This window comes from Adiantum capillus-veneris, chromosome 3 (genome assembly GCF_014529385.1).
Source record: "Adiantum capillus-veneris isolate H3 chromosome 3, ASM1452938v2, whole genome shotgun sequence".
In the NCBI taxonomy this organism is placed as follows: Eukaryota; Viridiplantae; Streptophyta; class Polypodiopsida; order Polypodiales; family Pteridaceae; genus Adiantum; species Adiantum capillus-veneris.
The window spans coordinates 172,516,330-172,541,282 of record NC_140933.1 but is presented as its reverse complement, the minus strand read 5'-3'; the positions used below and the strand labels follow the sequence as shown (position 1 = coordinate 172,541,282).

Here is a 24,953-nt window from a genome sequence, read left to right as displayed (position 1 = left end):
GGAGAGGGTTTTAGATGGATTCCCCCAGGGACTGCAGTTCGATACTTGGGTTGTCAGGTTGGCCTGGACTTGTCCCCCGAGCAGCAGATTGCTCCGCTTCTCCTGTCCACCAAGAGAAAGCTGTTACATTGGAGCTCAGCACGCCTTTCGCTGGCTGGCAGAGTAGTAGTTGCCAATCAGGTTCTGTTGGCGACTATGTGGTACATCACTTCGTGCTGGATCTTCTCGAGTTCTTGTATCAGCCAGGTAGAGAGGCTGATCAGGAACTTCCTTTGGTCAGGTCGTGACACTCAGATTGCCCGAGCCAAGGTGGCTTGGTCGGTCATCACACTTCCTTGTTCTCAGGGAGGGCTTGGGATCATTGATCCAGCACAGCAGAGCAAAGCCCTTCTTGGGAAGTTCGTTGTCAGAGGACTTCTTCCAGGCGAGGAGCCCTGGAAGGAGTTCTTGCTGCAGAGGCTTCGTGCCAGGGTGCCTCAGTCAGGAGGCCGTTGGCAACCTTCGACCAGATGGATCTTTACAGAGATGCGCCGAGTTGGTTTGAGCAGGAGACTGGAGGACCGCTTCGCTGTGAGTTTGCTTCGATCTTGGGAGCTCCTATGGCGTGGCCTAGAGCAGAGACAACCGACGTGCATGGAGGAGCGCCTACGACATCCCCTCATCTGGAACCCCATGGTTAGCACTCAGAGAGGCCACTTGGTTGGGAGTCGGCCTCATGTTTCTTGGGGTCCCATTGCAACAGGTCCAGCGCGCTCTCTAGGTGACTGGCTAGAGTTCACAGGCTTGTCAGAGGAGGTGCAGGGTCTCCAGCTGTAGGGCATGAGAGGGGTGCAGAGCATGTGTCAGGACATCTCAGAGTCAGTTCCAGCTGAGTGGCTCACGCCTCTCGAGCCAGTAGCACCCAGGTGGATGGGAGCCTTCACTTGACTGGAGGTTCTCATTTCAGTCAGAGCCTGCTCAGAGATTGTCCCAGCCCTGTTCTTTGAGCTCCAGTGGGGGACGATTACAGCGAGTTGCAGTAGAGGCCCCGCAGGTAGCAGAGTGTTGTTTCCAGAGGATTCGAGTTGTGGGCATCTGTGGGAGGACTTGCGTCATAGACCCTGACCCAGCAGCTCTTGAGACTAGACACTGGAGGCTATGGGCTTGGGAGTGTTGTCCACTGGCAAGAGTACAGTGGGATCCTGGTGAGTGGCTATGGAGGGACCCCTTCTCTTCTGTAGACCGCCCATGAGTCCCTTTCTTTCAGTACACTGTTCGGCTTGGACGTCATATACTTGCCGCACAGAGAGAGGCCCGCCCCGTTGCAGCACGTCATTGGCAGGAGGAGGGCCTCACAGTCGATTTCTTGGCAACCTTTTGGCAGAGGCTGTGGGACTCCAGACAGCCGAGGCGCGTCACTTTGTTTCAGTGGCTGGTTGCACACAGAGCCACAGCAGTAGGGAGCTGGCTTGTACATAGTGGTCTCTCGGCCACATGTGCAGCTTGTGACCAGTTGGTGGAGAGTCAGCGGCATTGTCTTTGGGACTGTCCCTCGGCCCAGCAGGTGTGGCTACGAGTTCTTCGGCTGATGCCTGCCCTCTCCACGGCTCGACAGTACACTTGGGGGGCAACGGCTTGGTCCACCCTCACGGGCCCGGCACTCCAGTTTGAGCTATCTTCCACCAGCAGGATGATAGCGATGCAGGGGGGGCGACCTACACTCCAGCCTGCTACAGAGCTTACTCCACAGGAGTGGTGCAGTGAGAGAGATGAGTGTTGGGAGCTCATCAGTGGCCTGACCCTTTGGTTCATCTGGCGGCCGCTGTTTTCGCATCTTTGAGGCTCGCCCTGTACCACCAGCAGAGACTGTTCGTGACTTTTGGCTAGAGCTGATCCATACTCTCAGAGGACAGCTTGAGGGACTACAGGGTAGCTCCGACCGCATGCGAGAGCGCCGCGAGGCTTTCCTTGGACTCTGGTGCCCTGGGCCTTTCTTCACCATAGCCCAGGGGGTGCTCAGATGGCACTACTGTCCACCTGTGTGGCTCTTCCCTCCTCCCATTTCTTGATTTAGCCTCATTGTACATATGATGCTTTTTTTCACTGGGAGAGTCTCCCCATCATTCTTGTTGTAGCCCTCTCTTGGAGAGGTGGATGTAGCCCTACGGGCAGTTCTCATTAACTAATAGAAGGATCTTTTTCTCGGGAAAAAAAAAAAACAAACGGTCAGAGGAAAACAAGGAAAGAGGTGCCGAAGTGCACGAGGGATCTCCGGATCGGAACAACTGGGCTGCCAAGAGCAAAGGCCAAGAAAAAGAGCACACGCTCTCTCTTCTGAATGACAGTAAAAATATATCTATCTCTTCTCCGTCAGATTCTCTTGACTATACTACTACTTCTCATACAGTGTCTAAACCCTCTTCTACGAGGAAAGCACCTACTACTTCTTTACATAACCCTAAAGAGAAGCCCAAGTTCAAGAAGGGCAGCCACAAGCATCACCGCAAGATGCGAGTTTTCAAATCCGGTGACAAGAACACCAAGTTTGACAGTTACACTAGACGGAGAGATGTGTCCAAGGCTCTGGGCAGTTTGAAGTTGCTTTTGCCGATGCATCCAACATAATACTAACCAGCTGTTATGTATCCCTGAAATTCAAAGAAAATCAGTGACTTTAATCATATCTAGGTAATCTATGACAAAGGAGTGGAGTAACTCCCCTCTTGTGCAATCCCGACTGCACAAGATTCATTTCATCCTTGCTGATCTCTGGAATCTTTCGGAATAGACAAAGCTTAGACCGAAAATATCAAGGTAAAGTCCCAGTATCTGAGGAGTATCTGCTAGGTCCTCCTCCTCCATCCATTTCGCATTTAATGCTCGATGGTTCTTAACTAAGAACCACCGTTCACTTTACCTTTCTCTTTCCTGTCGTGGAAAGCCAATGTCTGTTCCGGAACGAGTATCTCCTCGCTCTCTTTTACTGCAGGTTCATTCGGGAGCTATCACTGCTCCAAAATCCTTCTCTGATTCTTTTGTTTGTTCTTTCTTTCATTTTCGAAGGTGTGCCTTCTCAAATCAGAAGAGCACCCAAATCATGTTCGTGCAGTTGCATGTCACAAACTGGTGACATGGCGTGCCACAACACACACACATACACTCTCTGCTAGCTGCCGGACAGAAATGCTGACGTGGCGAGGCTGCCCAGAAACTGCGGAGGATGTGCCACGTGGCAACTGTACAGAATCCCGCGATTTGCGGAAGGTTTTCTGGCTGATGACATGGCACTGATTTACGGCAGCTTTCAGTTTTTGGGCATTGCTTTTTGCTACGCAAATTGATAAGGGAGAGAGAGAGAAGCTCTTGACAAGAACAACGCCGTGGTCGACTATTGGGCGAGGAAAGCGACATTGACTACAGAGAAGGGCAGAACCATTGTACTCGATATAAAACTTAAGGGCGAGTCTGTCCCTAGTGTACCGGCTTCGGCCATTTCTAAATTAATGAAATCCACTCTGTATGTTTACTCGATCTTTATGAAAGAGTTGAGTGATGAGGATAGGACAAATATGTCTGAACTTGATAAAGAACGCCAAGATTTTCTTCACTCTCATGCTGATTGCTTCTCAGAGGGCCTGCCAGGCGAGTTACCACCCACTCGTCCTAAAGATCATACCATTGATCTAATACTCGGAAGCACACCACCGAACCGGCCATCTTACCGTGTGAGCCGAGCCCAGAACGAAGAGATTATGAACCAAGTGAAAGACCTCTTGGAAAAGGGTCTTGTCCAGCCTAGTACTTCACCGTATTGCTCTCCAATGTTATTGGTATTGAAGAAAGACAGATCTTGGAGAATGTGCATCGATTATAGAGCTCTCCAAAAAATCACCATCAAGAACAGATTTTCGATTCCTAGAATCGATGATATACTTGACCGACTTCGGGGATCCTTGTGCTTTAGCAGGATCCACTTGAAAAGTGGATATCATCATATCCGAATCGCGCCGGGAGACGTCTACAAGATAGCCTTTCGGACGTAACATCTTCCATGTCAACATTAGGGTTAGGGTTTTTGCAACCTTTTAGGGTTAGGGTTTCACTACCACGTCATCGCTTTGTGACATACCCCCCTCTTGAAAGCATTGTAATCGCCCTAATTACGCCTGCAAAACAGACAGAGGCCATAAACCGTCTTAGCAGGCACTAACTGTTAGTACCTACGTACTAGGAACACACATCTAGCACATGTACCAATCGACAGTCACATCACACGACATCACAGGACATCAGTAGACATCACATGACATTCAACATTCATTCGGATCTTAGACCATGATTTATCGGCAATGTAGCTAGCAATCGCATCTAGATCCAGTCGGGACCTCATCGATGCCCGATTGACTAACCCCTATTGCAACCATGTCTATTCGAGATCAATTAGACCAAAATGCTGCAGTCATTTCGTCTATCAATTCCTGCACTTTAAAACAAGTCAAGAACAAATCAATTTCAAATTCAGGGATTCCATTTCATGAAGTCATACAGCAGAATATTGTCAACTCTCAGTATCCCTGAAGCTCAAAGAGACATCAGCGACTCTGGTATTCTAAAATCAAGGGATCTATTGACAAAGGAGCGGAGTAACTCCCCTCTTGTGCATCCCATTGCACCAGATCTGCGGCCAAGCTGAATTCTGGGCTCCATTTGGAGTAGACTATGCTAAATCAAAAGCTTCGAGGTAAAGTTTCACAATCTGAGGAGTATCTGCTAGGTCCTCCTCCTCCATCCACTTCGCATCCAATGCAGGATAGTTCTTGAATTTAACCAAGAACCGCCTTCTTACTTTACCCTTATTCTTTGTGTCCTTATGTGCCAAAATCTGTTCAAGAACAAGGATCTCCTCGTTTTCCTCCACTTCGGGCTGCTCATCGGACTCCCCATCGTCAGGCACATTACCTTTAAAAGGTTTCAAGAGACTCACATGAAATGCATTGTGAATCCTCCAAGTGTCAGGCACTTTCAGTCGGAAGGAGACATCATTGATCTTTTCGGAGATTTGGAAAGGTCCGTAGTATTGCATACTAAGCTTTGGAAAAAGCCTCTCCTTTCCCTTCTTCTTTCTCAGGCGTGCCTTCTCAAAACGTAAGAGCACCGAATCATCCTCCTTCAATTTCAAATCGCGACGATGGCGATCCGCTGCCTTTTTCTGTCGTTCTTGAGATTTCTGCAAAGCCTTGCGGACTTTGGCAAAAGCAGTGTCTAAGTCGTGCGTATACTCATCAACTTCAAAAATCTTATATTTCGTGCTTAGGAAGGGTGGAACCTTCCCAGCACCTTCAACAATCTCAAATGGCGCCTTCCCCGTCGAAGAGTGTATCATGTTGTTGTAGGCAAATTCCACCAAAGGTAGATACTTTTCCCATTGAGTCTTGTGATCCGAGATATAAGACTACAATAAATCTAAAACCACTAAATTGGCAATCTCAGATTGCCCGTCAGTCTACAGTGGAAAGATGACGAGAACTACAACCACGTGCCAATGTTCTCCCAAATTGCCTTCCAAAACAAACTCGTAAATATGGGGTCCTTGTCGGAGACAATCGTCTCAGGCATGCCATGTAATCTGAAAATCTGGGCCAGAAACAATCTCGCTACGTGATCCGGCTTGACTGTTTGCTTCACTGGAATGAAATGAGCCTGCTTGCTAAATCTGTCAATAACAGTCCAGATACCATCGTGACCACTCTGTGTTCTCGGGAGATCAAAAATGAAATCCATTGCAATACTTTCCCATGGGTGGGTGGGTATGGGCAAAGGCTGTAACAATCCCTGTGCTTTATGCCTATCAAACTTGACCTTCTGGCATACCAAGCAACTGCGCACAAACTCTTCCACATCCTTCTTGAGTCTCGGCCAAAGGAAGTATCTCTCTACCCCTTTCATGGTGGTAGCTATGCCGCGGTGACCCGTAAAAGGTGGACAGTGGCATTCAGGCTAACCTTTTCCCTCAATGGCTGTGCAACACACAACATGGCTTTCCTCATCAAGTAGCCATCCCGAATGGAATATCCCGCTATTGTCTCCCCATCCCGTATCCGTGTGAAAACGTCTGCAAAATCTGGATCTGTGGCATACTGGTCGACCATATCCTCGAAGCTCCTATGATGTATTGCAGAAATAGCCAAAACCAACGGCTTCCGAGACAAAGCATCTGCCACCACATTCTTCTGTCCCTGAACATTGACAATCTGGAAGTGAAACTGTGACAAGATGTTTGCCCACCGTATCTGCTTTTCCGAAAGTTGCTTCTGTGACAAGAAGTAGCTAAACTTTGATGGTCTGTAAAGACAATAAAATCCGCTCCGAGTAGGTAATGCCGCCACTAAGTAAGAGCATGGATAACCACCAAAAGCTCTTTCTCATAAATCTGTACTGTCATTTCCGGCCTTGAGAACAATCGGCTCTCGTAAGCAATGGCATGGCCTTCTTGCATTAAGACCGCACCTAGACTACGACCACAAGCATCACAATATACTTCAAATGACTTCTGCAAGTCCGGCAAAGTCAAAACTGGTCCCATAGTCAATTTCTCTTTCAAAGTCTGAAAGGCAGTCTCCTCTATGGGTCCCCACGAGAAAGGGACTCCTTTCTGTGTCAAGATATGCAAAGGGGAAGCAACCTCTGCAAACTTTCAAATGAACCGCTTGTAGTACGAACACAATCCCAAGAAGCTTCTAACTTCATGGACATTCTTCAAATCGGGCCAATCACGGATAGTCTCTATCTTGGCCGGATCCATTTGCACTCCTGCTACTCAGACAATGTGTCCCAAAAAGTGTACTGGTAGGAAAAATTCACTTTTCTTTGCATTAATCACTAACTTGTGATCTCGTAATGCTTGAAAGACTTGAAGCAAATAATCTCTATGTTCTGCCTCATTCTTGGAGAAAATAATGATATCGTCAAAGAAAGTGCCAACCAATAGCCTGTACTCTCGAAAAATCCTGTCCATCATCCGGTTAAATGTTGCAGGAGCATTGGTATCCGAAAGACTGTCTTGTAAACATCTCCCGGCGCGATTCTGATCTGATGATATCCACTCTTCAAATCAATCCTGCTAAAACACGAGGATCCCTATAATCTGTCGAGTATATCATCGATCCTAGGAATCAAAAATCTGTTCTTGACGGTGATTTTGTTGAGAGCTCTATAATCGATGCACATTCTCCAAGATCCGTCTTTCTTCAAAACCAACAACACTTGAGAGCAATACGGTGAAGTACTAGGCTGGACAAGACCCTTTTCCAAGAGGTCTTTCACTTGGTTCATAATCTCTTCGTTCTGTGCTCGGCTCACACGGTAAGGTGGCCGGTTCGGTGGTGTGCTTCAAGGTATCAGATCAATGGTATGATCTTCAGGACGAGCAGGTGGTAACTCGCCTGGCAGGCCCTCTGAGAAGCAATCGGCATGAGAGGGGAGAAAATCTTGGCGTTCTTTATCAAGTTTAGACATATTTGTCCTATCCTCATCACTCAACTCTTTCATAAAGATCGAGTAGACAAACAAACTGGATTTCATTAATTTAGAAATGGCCGAAGCCGATACAATAGGGATAGACTCGCCCTTCAGTTTAATATCGAGTACAATGGTTCTGCTCTTCTCTGTAGTCAATGTCGCTTTCCTCACCCGATAGTCGACCACGGCGTTGTTCTTGTGGTACCAGGGAATTCCCAAGAGAACATCACAACCTTCCAAAGGCATTATGTAAAAGTCCTCATGCCCCAAATACCCCTGACAATGCAACCGAAGTTTGCCAATGATAGGTGTAATGGCTACGTCCCTGCCGAGTGCCGCTAGAACTGCCTCTGCAAGTGGTCCCATCTGATCGGGAGTGATCTCGAGCCGCGCCGCCGATTCCGGTGAAATGAAGTTGGCCTTGGCTCCTCCATCAAAGGGCCTCTTGGTCTTTCACTTTGCCCCAAGCTCGGCAAAGTTTTGTACTCTTGTCCAATGTGTTGGGATTGGTACCCACGCAATCTGGAACCAGTCCTATTTTCATCTTGCCTTTTCTTCCACGTTCCTCAGCTGCTCTCGAACTCTCAGGCCTTTCGTCGTCCTGTTATTTATGTTCTTTCTATGCCTTTTTAGGACACTTCGCGGAGATATGTCCAGGTTCCCCGCATCCAAAGCACTTCCCCTCCTTGATGAAGAGAGCTCTCTCCTGAGGAGTAAGCTTGGGTCGTGCATCTTTCTTTTCTGAGTTGCTCTTTCTCTTTCTACTTTCATTTGTCGAAGTCTGTTCAGCTCTTTGTATCATGATCTCATCGGTGGGGTAAGTCAGACTGCCAGAGTGGATGGCAAAACCCGTTTCGCATAACTCATCAACTCCTGAACAGAAGCTGACTTTTGTTCCAAGCAGTGATCTCGGATCTCTGTAGGAAGACCCAAGGTAAACCGCTCAATCTGTTCCTTGAACGAGATCTTAAATGAAGAGGCGAGTAGAAAAGAGCTCCAAAATCTCTCACAATAAGCGTCCACTGTATCTTTCTTGGTCATCCGAAGATGGTTCCAAGCGATTCGTATATCACGTTCATACTCTCGAGTCAACCATGAAGAAATAAAAAACCTCTTGAATTTTAGCCATTTAACTGGCGCAGTCTTGCTTAATAGAAGTGTGGACCACCAAGTTTGAGCATTCCCCTTAAAGTAAGAGGCAGCTCTCCGAATCTTAGAGTACTCTGAGTAACGTCCTCCCGCAAAAGCGATGTCAAACTACTGTACAAAAGACAAAGCCTTCGAAGCATCTCTATATCCCGAAAACGTGTCAAATTTAATTGACTATCCACCTTCATTAAACTCTCGGACTTTCTTGCATTTGTCTTCCAGAAAGTCATATTGGTTGGCTTTATAAAAATTCTTCTTCTTTGCATAAAAGTTGTTGTCATTAGAGTCTGAACTGTCTATAGACGAGTCCTCTGTAGAACTGTCACTCACGGGGCGAGACTTAGACTTCTTTGCCTTTTTCTTGCCCTTCCAAAGCGTTGCTTTTTGCTTCGCTTTTTGCCTTTTCGGTCTTCTTCGCTCGAGTCAGATGAGCTAGAATAACTATCATAAGAAGAAGAAGAAGAAGAAGAACTGGGTACTCCTTCAAATCGAGCACGCTTCTTCTGTTTCTTTGCCTTTTGAAATGTCGACTGACGACCCAAATAACCCGGGAAGTCAGTGCCCTTCTTCTGCTTTTTGCCGTGCTTTTTAGATTTGTTTTTTGCGCATCAAAAAGCTTAGCAATCCATACATCAACCACCTCTTCTAATTCCTTCTCTAAATACCTCTTGTGAGTAGAAGGTTTCTTGAGAACAGGTTTTGAAGGTGGTGTTGTGATTTTCTGCCACTGCGCATGCACTTCTTGGAAAGAAGTCTCGCTCATATATTTTGCAGATTTTGGGTCCTTCGCAAAATTGAGCTCCATCTCTAAACGCTCCACCTGAGTAGGCCGAGGCGGGCCATACTCTGTGCCGGAATCTTCGTTGTGATCCCTTCCCGCATCTCCGGATGCAAAGGGAGTCGACTGATCTTTGCCTGAAGCCATAGGCGCCGCGGAAAAAAATTGGGATCGGATTTCCCGTAGAAGAGAAATTGGCCGTGCTCTGATACCACTATAACATACTTGGACACTCCAAGTCAAGAATCTACCGTGACAACACCAAATAACCACTTCAAAACAATTCACACTTTACAATTGATTCGACACTGGCCCGACGGAGTTCCATGCCTAGAGATATTGGCCCCAAAGACTGGCACCCCTTTTGGTATTTCTTTTGTATTAATATGAGTTCAAAGTACAAGAGTGCGGGCAAGCGCTCACACTCAGACTCTGCGTCCAGATGCTCTGAGTTGTGAGAGGCCAACCCGCGTATTTAAAGGTTACAAGGGATGCCAAAAGCAGAGCCCACAAAAGCTTCAAAAGCTGAAATTTTAAAAGCTTTGAAAAATAAAGCAGAAGGGCTTTTCCCCTCTCTCTCAGCCCTTTCCTAAATAAAGAAAAAAGGGTTCTGTCTCTCTTTCTCAGCCATTGCGTAGAAAAAGCAATGCCAAAAATCTGTCCAAAAGCTGATATGCTGCAGCTTGATTTTCCGCAATATGCACCGCTTTTTGCGGGCGTCCGTACTGTTGCCACGTGGCATGTTCTCCGCGAATTCCCGGACTGCTGTACGGCCAGCCACGTCAGCATCTGCCATGTCACCATTAGGGTTAGGGTTTTCAGCCTTTTAGGGTTAGGGTTTTTGCAGCCTTTTAGGGTTAGGGTTTCACTCCCACATCATCACTTTATGACAAAGATAGTCTGCTTATTGAATCTGTTGATGATTGTCCACATGCCATCATGCCTTCTTTGAGTCTTGGGGAGATGAAGATGAAATCCATAGCAATGCTTTCTCAAGGGCGGGTGGGGATGGGTAAAGGCTGTAAGAGTCCGTGTGCCTTATGCCTGTCAGACTTGACCTTTGCTCCACACCCTTCAAGGTGGTATCTATGTTGCGGTGGCCTGTAAAAGGTGGACAATGGCACTGTCAAAACCTTTTCCCTCAAGGGCTGTGTAAAACACAACATCGTTTTCCGCATCAAAGAGCCATCCCGTAGGGAATAGCCTGAAACTCTCTCCCCATCTTGTATCCTAGTAAAAATATCAACAAAGTCAGGATCATGGCGTATTGATGAACCATATCCTCGAAGCTTCTGTGATGAATCGCGGAAATAGCCAGAACCAAGGGCTTCCGAGACAATGTATCTGCCAGTAAATCTTATGTCCTTGAACATGGACAATCCGGAAGTGAATGTTGGGTTAAAGGCCCGTGTGCCCGGCTGCCCGTTGTTCAGCCGCCCATGTACAGCCATTCATTTACTCATTCATAATAACTATACACACAACTACACATTGTAGCGTGAGTACCGCCCCGCCACACACTGTGTCTATCTCCTTCTTCGTGTTGGCTCTCTGTGTGTGTGCTCTCCGATCCCAACAAGTGGTATCAGAGCTTGGAAGTGAGAGCATTGAGAGCTTCATCATCATTGTTGAGTGTGTTGAAAATTGCTGCTGTTTCATTGCCGTTTTTCAGTTTCGCGCACGCGCGCATTTCTAAAGAGCAGAAGGTTTTTCTGAGCTTGGCATTGGAAGGTTCAGCGCTCCGCGAGTATTTTCGCCGGGCGTCCTGGCGTTTAACCCCCCTTTCGGAGCCATTCGTGCCATCAGAAATCCCATCCGAGCTACAGACTAAGAGCTGCGTTTTTCAGCTCTCTTTGGTAGTTTTCTGCTACCAGAGCTTCCATAGCCATTACAGGTGCCATTGTTGTGATATCTTTCACTTACGTGAGCCCACAGCTCATTTGAGAGTGTGTAGCCTCTTCTTGGAGTGGCCTCATACACACAGATAGAGTGGAGTTTGGCGACATTGTCTTCTTCGACTACAGGTACAGGTACGGGTACAGGTTACAGGTTACAGGGAGCTTTGGATACAGGTTTCTTCTGTGGTTACAAAACATGTATTTTGACTGTGGGACAGCCATGTATATGGTTGTGGTTTGAGTGGGAGCTTCTACTCTTCTGGGCAGTCTGTTTATGCGTGTTCTTGAGCTACAGGTTTACATCATCTATGTATGTTGATGGATGTGGATATGGCAGTTTGACAGACACTCTTTATGCATGATATTGTGGAGATTTGTTTCACTTATACATAGAGCGGGTTTGCTCTTGCTTGCAGTGTTGCGGTTTGAGTACGGACAGGTACTTGGTTGACAGTAGAGATTGGACTTCGTTGAGCTTGTGCATTGGTTATATGCTCACTTGGATCCATTTATGCTCACGGATTTGTGTAAGCTTGGTCAGCTTATGTCTCTATTGTGGTTATTCAGACATGGAGTATGTTTATGCCTCTATGACAGCTCATTGTTGATGCATTTTGTGGCACGGTTTGCCTAGGCCGGTTGAGTTACAGGTGTCACGGGTTTATGCATTTGTTTGTGGATTTCTACGTACGTTTTTTGACCATATTATGAGCTGATTTATACTCTATGCGCTTGCTCTTTGATTGAGCAGCAGGTGTTGTCAGATTTGCAACACTACTTTGTTGTGGCAGTTTGTTGGTTGGTTACAGGTTTCTCATTGTTGCATTCTTGTTGTAATGGGCACTAAAGAGGACACAGTTTTCAATATTGAGAAGTTGGATGGTGCTAACTTCTCATATTGGAAAGATCAGATTTGGGATGTCTTGGTGCAGAAGAAACAGATTCGACCTCTAAAGTTGCAGGGAGTTAAGCCAGAGAACATGGAGAGGGATGATTGGGAGGAGTTGGATGAAATGTGCAGGTCTACCATTAGGCTTTCCCTTTCAAAGTCTGTTTATTACAATGTGAAAGATGCACAGGGTGGAGCTTATGAGCTATGGCAGCGGATTTGCGATATGTATGATAAGCATTCGGCTGCTTCTATGGTGTATTGGATTAAAAATCTTATTGATTTGCGAATGGAGGAAGGTGCTTCCATGAATGCGCATTTGAATGAGTTCAATACAATTTTCAGCCAACTTGCTACGCAGAAAATTACGTTTGAGGACAATGTAAAAGCCATGTTTTTCCTTGTCACGTTGCCTGAGTCATGGGACACATTTAGGACAGCCATAAGTAACTCGGTTCCTGCGGATGAGTTGACAAGTACTAATGTGGAGTCTAGTCTTCTCACGGAAGAGATTAATCGAAAGAATAATGCAGGTAGTAAGTCTTCTAGTGCAATGGTTGTCAGAGGCAGGACTATGGACAAGTATAAGTCCAACAGGGGTAAATCTAGAAGCAAGTCCCGTGCAGGCACAAGTAAAAAGGATGTGAAATGTTTTCATTGTGGTAGAAAAGGCCATTTCAAAAAGGATTGCTACAAGTGGAAAAGGGAAAATGGAGATGGTAAGAAGAAAGACCATGATGCTAAGGACAAGCCTAAGTCCAATGTCAAGATTGAGGAGTTAAATGCAACACAGGGAGAGTGTAGCTCTCAAGATGACCATGTATGTGCTCTGACTAGTGCTACTAGTGAAGAGCTTGGTGATGCGTTGCTTGCATCCTATTTTGATGACGCTTTTCTTCTCACTCATGAGCGTAGTATGCCTATGGATTGGGTCATTGACAGTGGTGCTTCTTTTCACGTTACGCCTCATAGGTCGTGGTTTCATGACTATGATGCTTCGAGCACAGGTACTGTCAGGATTGCCGATGGGCGTTCTATGCAGATTCATGGCATTGGGGATATTCATTTGGCTATGCCAAACTCTACTACGTTTGTCTTGCAGCGTGTGCGTCATGTGCCGGCTCTTGCAAAAAGCTTGATTAGTGTGGGTCAGTTGGATTCACTTGGTTTCAATGTATCTTTTGGTGATGGAGGTTGGAAGATCACTAAGGGCAGCCTTGTTTTGGTTAAAGGTGCTAGAGGAATACGTTGTATTCCCTTTGTGTAGCTAGTGTGGCTGATCACATTGTGGGGATCACTGAGCAACCTCCTGCTTCTTTATGGCATCAGCGTTTGGGGCATATGTCACTAAAAGGTTTGAAGTTGTTGGCACGTGCGGATTACATTCCCGTTTCAGATTTTGGTGGTTTTGAGTTTTGTGAGCATTGCCTTTATGGTCGACATGCTCGGTCTTCTCATAAGAAAAGTGTTCCACACAGATCTTTGGAAAAGCTAGCTTTGGTGCATAGTGATGTATGTGGGCCGATGCCCAATGCTTCTCTTGGAGGTGCTATGTACTTTGTTACGTTCATTGATGATGCTAGCAGGAAGGTATGGGCATACCCCATTCGTAAGAAGGATATGGTGTTTGATATATTTAAGCAATGGTTGGCTCTTGTTGAGAACCAATCAGGTTGTAAGTTGAAGTACTTACGTACGGACAATGGGGGTGAATTTATGTCTCATGCTTTCACAACATTATGTGTTGAGAAGGGTATACGGCACGAGCTTAGTGCTCCCTATACACCTCCTCAAAATGGTGTGGCAGAGCGCATGAACAGGACTATACAGGAAAAAGTCCGTAGTATGCTTTCTATGGCTGGTTTGTCAAATGGATTTTGGGCTGAAGCTGTTGCCACTTCTGTGCATTTGATAAATCGTTCACCTAGTGTTCCTTTGGGCTTCAGAGTGCCTGAAGAGGTATGGACAGGTTTGCCACCTTCGTATGGTCACCTTCGTGTTTTTGGCTGTGAAGCTTATGTACATGTACCTAAGGCAAAACGCAGCAAATTGGATCCAAAGAGCAAGAGATGTATCTTCTTGGGTTATGGTAGCTCTGGTGAGATGGGTTATCGATTGTGGGATCCTATTGACAGGAAGATTGTGCACAGCCATGATGTTGTTTTTCATGAGGACTCTATGTATAGAGCATCACCGTGAACGGTTGAGGTTCGGCGTGTGATATTTGAGGAGGATGGTCATCGGTATGATGGTCCCATGGCTGCTCGTGGGCAGCCCATTGACCCTCAAGTGGGAGATCAGCCCTTGTTGGGAGATCATGTAGATGTGGGACAGCCAGATGCACCTCCTGCACAATCTTTGAGGCGTTCAGAGCGGCGTGCAAGACAGCCTCAGCGTTTTGTGCCTTCTATGGATTATGTATTGTTGACTGATTGCGGGGAGCCATCATGTTATGATGAGGCCATGTCTAGTGTTGACAAGCTCAAGTGGGAGCAGGCTATGCAGTCAGAGATGGATTCGTTGATCCAAAATGAAACGTGGGAGCTTACTCCTTTGCCAAAGGGTAAGAAGGCACTACCATGCAAGTGGGTTTACAAGATAAAATTGTGTTCAATGGATGCAAAGCCTAGGTACAAAGCAAGGCTTGTGGCTAAAGGATTCAAGCAACAGAAGGGCATTGATTTTGACGAGATCTTCTCCCCAGTGGTGAAGATGTCTACTTTGCGTATGTTGTTTGCTTTGGTAGCTACAGAAGACATGGAGTTGAAGCAAATGGATGTGAAGACAGCTTTCTTACATCCGGACTTGCACGAGGATTTGTACATGGAGCAACCAAGTGGGTTTGTTATTCATGGCTCAAAGAAGATGGTATGCCGGCTTCTTAAGACCTTGTATGGGCTGAAGCAATCATCTCGTGAATGGTATCGTAAGTTTGATGCATTCATGAGTTCATTGGGCTATGTACGCAGTTATGAGGACCCATGCCTCTATACTCGCAAGGCTGCAGATGGTAGTCTTATTGTTTTGGTTTTGTATGTGGATGACATGCTGATCGCAGGGAAGTGTATTTCTGATGTGGATGCCTTGAAACATAGGCTACATGAGACCTTTTCCATGAAGGATCTTGGGGATGCCAGTCATATTTTGGGTATGCGGATCACTCGTGATCGTTCTCGCAAGATGCTCTTTCTTAGTCAGAAAGAGTACATTGACAGGGTGCTTGAGCGTTTTCATATGGAAGGGGGGAAGGCCATTAGTACCCCGTTGCCTCCATATGTAAAACTCAGCCATGATGACTGCCCTCAGACAGATTTGGAGACTACAGAGATGTCTCAGATTCCCTATGCGTCAGCTGTTGGTTCCTTGATGTATGCCATGGTGGCTACGCGTCCAGATCTTGCTCATGCAGTTGGTGTGGTTAGCAGGTACATGTCTAACCCGGGCAAGCGTCATTGGGATGCAGTGAGAGGTATTCTCAGATACTTGAGAGGGACTTCAGAGTTGTCCCTATGTTATGGTGAGAAGGATATGTCTGTTTGCGGATATACAGATTCAGACTATGCAGGGTCAGTGGACTCGAGGAAGTCTACTAGCGGCTATGTGTTCACAGTTGCAGGTGGACCGGTTTCGTGGGCATCACGTTTACAACCATGCGTTGCTTTGAGCACTACAGAGGCTGAATATATGGCTGCCACTGAGGCTGCCAAGGAGGCCGTATGGCTCTCACGACTAGTGGGAGATCTTGGTATGGCTGGTGATGCTCCGATTCTACATTGTGATAGCCAGAGTGCCATAGCATTGGCACGGAATCCTGTCTTCCATGCGAAGACAAAGCACATCGAGGTGAGGTATCACTTCATACGAGAGGTGCTAGAGGACAAGCGCATAGAGCTTGTCAAGGTACACACTGACGATAACCCTGCTGATCTACTCACGAAGTCGTTACCCTCACAGCGGTTTGCACACTGTAGATCGCTGATGGGTATGGCTTGACTTCTTTTGCTGTACTTTGGCCACTTTAAAGGCACACTGTCTTTAAGTGGGAGATTGTTGGGTTAAAGGCCCGTGTGCCCGGCTGCCCGTTGTTCAGCCGCCCATGTACAGCCATTCATTTACTCATTCATAATAACTATACACACAACTACACATTGTAGCGTGAGTACCGCCCCGCCACACACTGTGTCTATCTCCTTCTTCGTGTTGGCTCTCTGTGTGTGTGCTCTCCGATCCCAGCAGTGAAACTGTGACAGGGTAGCCCATCGCATCTGCTTTTCCGAAAACTACTTCTGTGACAAGAAGTAGCATAAACTCTGACGATCCGTAGGGACTGTATAATCAGCTCTGAGTAAAATAGTGTCACCACTAAGTAAGAACAATGATCACTACCAATAGCTCTTTTTCATAAATCTATGCAACCATTTCAGGACGTAAAAAGACCCTACTCTCATAAGCAATTACATGGCCTTCTTGCATCAAGACAATGACCATAAGCATCACATAGAAACATCGAATGTGAAAGTCTGGTAAGGCCAACACGAGTCCAATAGTCAACTTTTCTTTGAGAGTCTCAAAGGCTGCAATTCTTTGTCAGTTCCAAGTAAAAGGAACTCCTTTCTGAATCAGCATATGCTCAAGGTTCCTTTTTTCTTAGGGAAGGGAGAGCCTTCTGTGCTTTAATGAGAGAGTGCAAGTGATTACAAACAAAGTGAATGGACACTGTGCATGAAGGTGCTAAGACTGAGAGAGAGAGAGAGAGAGAAGAGAAGAGAATACGACACCAAAATGTTGTCAAACCCTCCTCCGAAGGCCCCATTCTCTATGGCGAGAGCGGTCTACTTATGATTGCACAAATCTCTACAATGCTTGGACTTGCCGACGATGTCGACGACGATGAGGACAACGACGAGACGGGCTGAAATCTGAAAGTGCTAATGGCTGAAATCTGCAAATCTTTATCTGCTGAATTCTGACTCTATGTCGATGACGATGTCGATGGCGACGATGCGACGACGACACGCTGAAAACGCGGATGCTGAAATCTGCGTTTTCCGGGCTGAATCTGCAAACTATGCTGGATCTGACCATGCGGCGAGGATCTGCTACAGGAAGGTGAGATCTGCGAGGTTTGGGACTTCTTCTGCGATGTCTGACTGCTGAAAACTGAAAACGTGAGTCTAAGGCTGAATCTATCGCAATGGAATTGCAAAACGCTGAATGTGCTGCTGCACCAAAAACATGCTAGGGCTGATCTGCTATCTGCGGGGGAATCTGCTAACGCTAGGGCTGATATGAGGTTGTACTGTTGCCGAGAATCTGCAAGTGCAAAAACACTGGCTGATCTAATGCAAAAACGCTAGGCCTTATGGTGAGTGAAAACGCTAGAGTTGTCGCGGGGGGGAGTCTTGCTGAGAAGTTGCCTGATGAACAAACCGGTCCTGCTGCCTCTTCTGCCAGAAAGTGCTAACTTTGGTTTGCTTATATATTATCTTAGCAAAATTTCCCTACCTAGTTCCCAACAAAAGTAACTTAATAAATAAGTGAAAAATATCAAAAATAGGGAAAATAGGTCTATGCACTGTAAAAATGCTCCTGACGGGTTCTGATGGAAATCTGGTGATCATGCTATGTGCAATCGGAGGATATGCATCTAATCTAAGTGACTGGTCATGCACGGTCTGCGAACAGACTCACAAAAGTGCCAGCTCACTTCCTATTCTAGACTGACTAAACTGAACCCAACCCTGGTCATGCTGTAGCTTGTCCACGTGCACATAGGGTTGGATGTGTCCCGTGACATTTTCATAAATCTGAGCAACCATTTCAGGACGTAAAAAGACCCTGCTCTCATAAGCAATTACATGGCCTTCTTGCATCAAGACTATGACCATAAGCATCACATAGAAACTTCGAATGTGAAAATCTGGTAAGACCAACACGAGTCCAGTAGTCAACTTTTCTTTGAGAGTCTCAAAGGCTGCAACTCTTTGTCGATTCCAAGTAAAAGGAACTCCTTTCTGAATCAGCATATGCAAAGTAAAAACTATCTCTGCAAATTTTGAATGAACCACCGATAATTATGAGCACAAGCCTAGATAAGCACCGTACCTTATGAACATTCTTCAAATCAGGCCAATAGTCTCAATTTTGGCCAGGTTCATCTTTACCCCTTCTGTTGAGACGATGTGTCCCAAGAAATGTATCTCAGGCAAAAAAACTCGGTTTTTTTTCTCACATTTATAAGCAATTTATGCTTCCATAGTGCCTGGAAAACCTACGACAGGTGGTGTCTGAGTTCTACTTCCTTCTTGGGGAGAACAACAATGTTGTAAGAGAAAGTACCCACAAATGATGTCGGTACTCTCTTAAAATCCAAAATGTCGTCCTGAAAGCTATCTTGTAGACGTCTCCAGGAGCAATTCGGATCTGATGATAATCACTCTTCAGATCAATTCGGCAAGTAGAATCCTGAAGTTTGTCGAGTATATCATCGATCCTTGTAATATGGAAATCTTCTGGTTCATTGTTTCTTTATTTTTGCCTTCGCTAACTCTTTAAAGTGGCTGTTCGGTGGTGTACTACTCGAAAATCAATCATGTGATCTTCAAGACTTGAAGGAGACAACTCGCCTGGTACTTCAATCGTAAGGTTAGGAAGTGTAGATCTACTAGAAATATTGAAATTCATCAGGAACAGACAACTGATGTGTCATGATGGGTGACATTAAGCATCGCGACAAGGTTGTATCGTTTAGTTCGGTAGGAGAGACCGGGAATCGGATATTCCTGATGCGTCACGTGATGGGTGACGGAGCATCGAAAAGGGAATATTCCGTAGGTCTGGCAGGAAATCCAAACTTGATAAAGGGCTACGCGTAAAGACGCAAAGAATAAAGATGGGTTTTGAGAAGCTTTTTCTAAAAAGCGGAATATTTTTAAGTGTTTTTCGGGAAAAGCAGATGCTTTCCCACAAGAAATCTCTGTTTGCATTGCATCTGTGCCTGAGAATTGCATCTGGGGACGCCTGGAATGTGACTGCGTAGCATCAATTTTCAGCTCACTGAGATTTATTGAGTTTTTAAACAGGTTCACATATTTTAAAAATCGGACCGGCTGCCCACTTAATACATACTTAAATTAAAGCAAGGCTACAAAAATAAACGATCAGCGTTGGCTTTCTTGGCTGAAAATCAGCATTGAATCTCTCTCTTAAGCATCGCCAGCTCCAACACTCCTCTAGCACTACCTCTTGCAGCTATTCTGGCCGGCACCGCACCGGCTATTCATGTTGGGTGCGGATGCCTATTAAAGTAGCCAACGCTCTCTCTCAACCACCCAGTTTTCACCAGTGCTAGCAGCAAGGAGCACCTCCACCGAGAATCTGCAAAAGTGATCGAGCGAAACCAATACGCGAAGTTCGCTTTGCTGCCACACTTGAAGTGACAAGTACCGATTGTGAATTCGCAATACGAGGAGTTGTTTCGTATTTGTGCTTTTGCAGAAACTCCATCACGGACAAGGAGCAAAGAGGCCTTGGCCTATGCTTAGAGATTCCGGAAACGAAATCAAGAACGGTCTGTAGAGCTTCACGCTCTAGGTACAAACGGAAACAGTAGTGAGAGCTCGTCTCTCACGAATTTCCCGTATGGGAAGGAATCGACCATCGAGTCCGAGACTTTAGAACGGAGGGGTTACTCCGGTTCTTGTGCTTGAAAAAAGATCACTACCGCTTGTCCGAAAGGTTTTGGAAGAAATCAAGAAGCCGCAAGGAACAACTCCCGATGGGTGTCAGAAAAATCCTGCCGGTGGTAGCAACCCGCAGTAGGAAGATGCGGAAAGAGGTGCCGACGCGCACAAGGAATCTCCAGATCAGGACAAACGGCCTTCCAAGAGCAAGGGCCAAGAAAAAGAACTTTCTCTGTTGAACGAGAGCAAGGATGTCTCTATCTCTTCTCCATCATATTGTCAGGTGCAGTGGAAGTGTTTAAGGATTTAGCTCGAATCTAGTACTCCGCACAAATACAAGGTTACTTAACTTCACTTGAAAAGAGAAACTGAACTGAACTCAATGGAAGAGAGAGGCATGAGTGAGAGAAGAAGAAGAAGATAATTTTTAACTTCACTTGAAAAAAGAACTGAACTGAACTCGATGAGAGAGAGAGAGAGAGAGAGAGAGAGAGAGCATGTTGGGTCCCAACCACCCTCAAGGGCCCCCGTGCTCTGTTGCGAGAGTACTTGCTTTATTACTAGCACAAATGCTGATACAATGACTGAGATGCTGAGATGCTAATGGGTACTTGATGCTACGGATGCTCGATATCGATGAGATACTGAAGGGTACTGCGTAAATGCTTGATACTGCAAGGCTAAGGACTGGGTACTACGGGTACTTGGTGCTTGATATTGTGGGTACTTTGGTACTTGGTACTGATGGTACTTTTGGGTATTGAAGGTACTTGGGTGCTAAGGACACGAAGATCTTGATGATCCCTACGTTGAGCTAGGCAGGAGCCGAGCCGAAACGCAAGGGGTGCTAGATGCTGGGGTACTGCGACGACGACGACGATACTGTGGGCTAATCGGCTATCGCCCCGGAAAGCGATGGGCTGAAAACTGGAAACGCTCGTGATGCTAATGGGCTGAAGGCTGAAATCTGTTGCGATGGGGGAACTGCTGGCAATGACGACAAGGCTGAAAACTGACCAAAAACGCTGATGGGCTGCTGGCATTTTGGTGTCTGTATAGCCCAGAGAATTAGTACGGTAGGAGCTTACGAAACAGTAACGAAATAAATTGACAGCAGCTACAAAACACCAGCGAAAATTTACATATGGGCGATCAAGTTGGGAGCAGCTGAGCACATGCAAGCACACAAGTTCGCAAGAATTAGCAGGGGAAGGAGTTTTCAGATCACAAATCAAAACTCATCTAGACCCTGCAGCACCTCTCTGAACCTTACACAATATTTTCTAAAGCTTAGAATCACTAGGATAAATTAGAATGCTTAAGCCAAGAAGATAAGATGTCAAGTGGGCAGCATATGTGCTTCACATGGGACGGTGTGTCACTTATGAACTTGGCAATGCAACTCTAAGCATGCCATGCAGCTGTTGTGGGTGTCTGTAGAAGGCTGCAGACCAACATAGCAAGTATAGGGCGCGACCCTATGCATAGATGCATGAAATTTTACAGGAGACAAGGCAATTTTCGTGATGCCAACTACGAGAAATCCCCTTCACACAAAAACTCATTCTCTGCACTTTCACTTTCTAAAAAACATCAAAAATCCAAAATGTCCTCCAATCAAATTCAATCAACCATGTAAGGTCAAGTCGCAGAAATTCCGGTCTGTTTACTGAAGGAGTTCTCAACTAATTTTGTTCTGTCACAGTTGTCTGTGCTCGTAAGCAGCAAAAAGAAGTCATTTGTGTCAGAACAATCGTAATGACGGTTGGAATTATGCCCCACCTAGCTACAAAATCTCATTTACTGCCAAAAGCTCAGAGAAATATAAGATTATGTGTGCATAACCACAACTGCATGCTGACAAATGTGAATTTTGCATGATCATCCCCTAGAACGAATGGCATTTTGCACGTGATGATCTAGATGTTTCCGCACAATCTGCTCGTCGTACATAGTCACCCAATTCTACCGGCGACAATTGAGAATAAGTACGAACAGAACAATTGCACAAATGCTAGCATGCGACCATGGAATTAAAGAGCAGAAATCATGCACCTAAGATAGTTGAAGCCTTCTCACCGAAAAGAATAAAGGGAGAAAAGAACTTTTACCTTGCATAACCAGAGAAAACGGCATGTGGGTGGGTGCGTGTGTGCGTAAGTGCGTGGGCATTCGCGCTCGCGCGCATGAGGTCTCACCTTGAGGTTGATCAAAGACGCAGCTGATGTACAGAAGGTGCTAAGCATGGCTGCTTAAGCCTCATTAGCATTCAAAAGAGGTTTTGAAACTGTAGAAAATTGCCCATTGCATGATTCAGGTGATCCTCTGGGTGCACAAACATTAGCAAGAGGCTGAGAGCTACTACTTTCCAGCGGTCTATGGTCTTTTTGGCACTCTTTAATCTCCACATCAAGCCGTCCCAAACTGGCCGCTTTATGTGGACATTTTGAGACGCTAAGCTAACCTAGCCTACTGTGACCAATTTTGCAATGACTTTTCAAAGGTCATTACAAGCCATAGTAAGGGCATAATTTGTGCTTAGTTTTAGTTACATGGGTCATGTGTGTTGTCATTGAAGAGCTCTCTCTCTCTCTCTCTCTCTCTCCCCATTCACTTAAGGGTGAAATTATCCCAGTTTTTTATTTGTATGATAGCTTATTTTGTAATGGATCTATATAGAAATAGTTTCTTGCAAATTAATGCCTCTATTTATGTATAAAGTAAGGCCACATTTTTCATACGACCAAAATCACCATATGCTTCAATAGATATGAAAGAGTTAACTTAGAAGTAGAAACACCCCCACAAAAGGAAAATGTAAAGGCAATAGCCTTGCTCATGATGATTGAACCATACTAGGAAGATCAAGCATTTGTTCCCATTGCGATATCAAATACTCTAGCTTGCCAATTTATTAGTAGGTCTTGTGGTTCAATGAGCTTGGACTAAGTTGACTAGGGTTGCGCGAAGTAAAAAATAATCATGATACTATACTTAGAGAAAACATAGTAACCTACATTGGACACCATGTAGGAGTAGTTTTCTTGATTCAAGGGATGACTACATCAAATTTGGAGTTCCTAGGGCTCAAAGTACATGCATTTACGTAATGATATGAAATATTATGCTTCATTCTCCTTTCAAGAGCTGTTTAACTTATAATCGTAAAAATATTAATCTCTATGTTATGTGTCCATCTACAAATGTGTACTCAATTTAGCAAGTATACCACTGTTGAAAAGAAATTTTACTCAATAGGAGTATGATTTTTGGCATGTTAGAAGGAATTGTATGTTTTAAATGTAATGTTGACTAATGTATCGAAATAAGATCACAAAGAAAGAGACATTACTCTAGCTACCAAGTTCTATCTATATGGATCCATCTTGAGGAGAGGAGCACTAACATGAAAGCTCGTATCTACATGAATCCACCTTGAGGAAAGAGCACTTACATGAGGAAGGGGGGACAAGCTCGAATGATGCCATTTGCTTGGAATGTGAATAGATTCTTTGCAAAGTCCTTTATATGTAACGTATAGGTAGGTACAAAAAAGGTGGAATGAGGAAGCTTGAAAAGAGAAGAATGTTGCTATCGACCAATTGGCTTTTGGAAACCCTCTTGCGACATTAGAAGATTTAAAAACTTATAAAGGCTAGTATGTGCAAAGAAGAGATAAAGTTCCTTTGGGAAAAGATGTGGTAAATGTTTGGAACCCTCTTATTAATCTTTTCTAATCTTGGGCTACATAGAGAGAGAGAGAGAGAGAGAGAGAGAGAGATGCTTTTTACATCGTAGAAACAGTCCTAAGATACCAAATGTGATATTTCCGACAGGTCAAATTAAATTCAACATCTTGTAGTCTAGAGAGGAATGGGTTATTAAATCTAGCACGCATGCGTGCACATGTACATGTGCACACACACACACACACAAAGAGAGAGAGAGAGAGAGAGAGAGAGAGAGAGAGAGAGAGGAGCAGAAGAAGAAGAAGAAGAGGAATTTAACGTCGTAGGAAACTATCCTAGAGAGAGAGGGGCAGAGAGACATATAGAGAGAGAGAGAAATGCACACTCACACACATATACATGCATATATGAAGGCATACATATAGATACATGTGTGTGCACGCACACACTAGAGGTCAATGTGTATTTTTCTCTTTGGAATCATCAAGAACCAGACGAACACGCATTTGAGTTTGAAATAGGAACTTCTTAAAAGTTTTCTAGACCTTTTCTAGTGAGATTGGGAAGGTTATTGTCTTATTGTTCATGTCTTGCTAAAACATCACAATAGTCTACTTTTTTGGCCCGCCCAAGAGGCTTAGTGTTGCTTAGCCTTTTGGCTTAGCTAAAGCTCTAAAATTTCAATGCGTTTCAAGAAAGTGTGTGTTATTGGTGGAGAAACCAAATTGTGAAAATTGAATAGCATCATGTTTCAATTAGCAAACCATAAAAAAACCATAATATTGTCATTAGTTCTATCTTTAAGAGATTAGAGCATGCATGCAGGGCTTTCACTTTATTCTCACTTGAAATTAAAACACCTTTGCTTTTTCAACAAGCATGAGGAGAGCACGAGCAATTGCTGACTCATCATGATTAGCCTTCTAAAGTTAGAAACAAAAGTGGTTGTATTCCAAAGCCTAGTATATCAACAAACCACTATATATACAAAAAAAACTTTTATCGTGTTACTAAGGGACGTGATAGCAAGCATGAGTGTGACTTGTGAGCTCATTGAGATCAATTTTAAGATTAGAAAAATTGAAGAGAATTTTCAATATCAAAGCTACAAAAGGTAGCTTTCTCGATATATTTTGGACAATATAAAGTTCTTTTGTGAAATATTATTTCTCTACTGCAAACTCTATAATAAATGTTTTTCTACTATTCCTTGAATGCACTTGATATCCATTTTTATAAGTCCCCCTCTACATTGTCTATACTAGCAAATCACACATTTTTAGAGACTCGCACAAAGATGCTCACATCCTAAAGTAAACAGTAAAAATCAAATAGCATGAAAACATGGTGATAATGACTTCGAAAGGGCGG

The 24,953-nt window shown here is 44.9% G+C and overlaps 1 protein-coding gene across 4 annotated transcripts in view; it reads right to left on the bottom strand.

Moving 5' to 3' along the window:
* The window catches only part of LOC147462193 (uncharacterized), a 42,112-nt gene extending 19,782 nt beyond the window's left edge, over nucleotides 1-22,330 (bottom strand). Inside the window, exon 1 of one of the 4 annotated variants that reach the window (XM_086509601.1) lies at nucleotides 22,092-22,330. Coding sequence is in view for 2 of the 4 variants with exons in the window: in XM_086509597.1 (XP_086365723.1) it covers nucleotides 22,005-22,065 (61 nt within the window). In the remaining 2 variants the exon portion in view is untranslated. Of the gene's footprint in view, nucleotides 1-22,004 lie in introns of all 4 variants that reach the window. The other 3 variants (XM_086509602.1, XM_086509597.1, XM_086509599.1) reach the window with 3 other exon arrangements.
* Nucleotides 22,331-24,953: the final 2,623 nt, after the last annotated feature.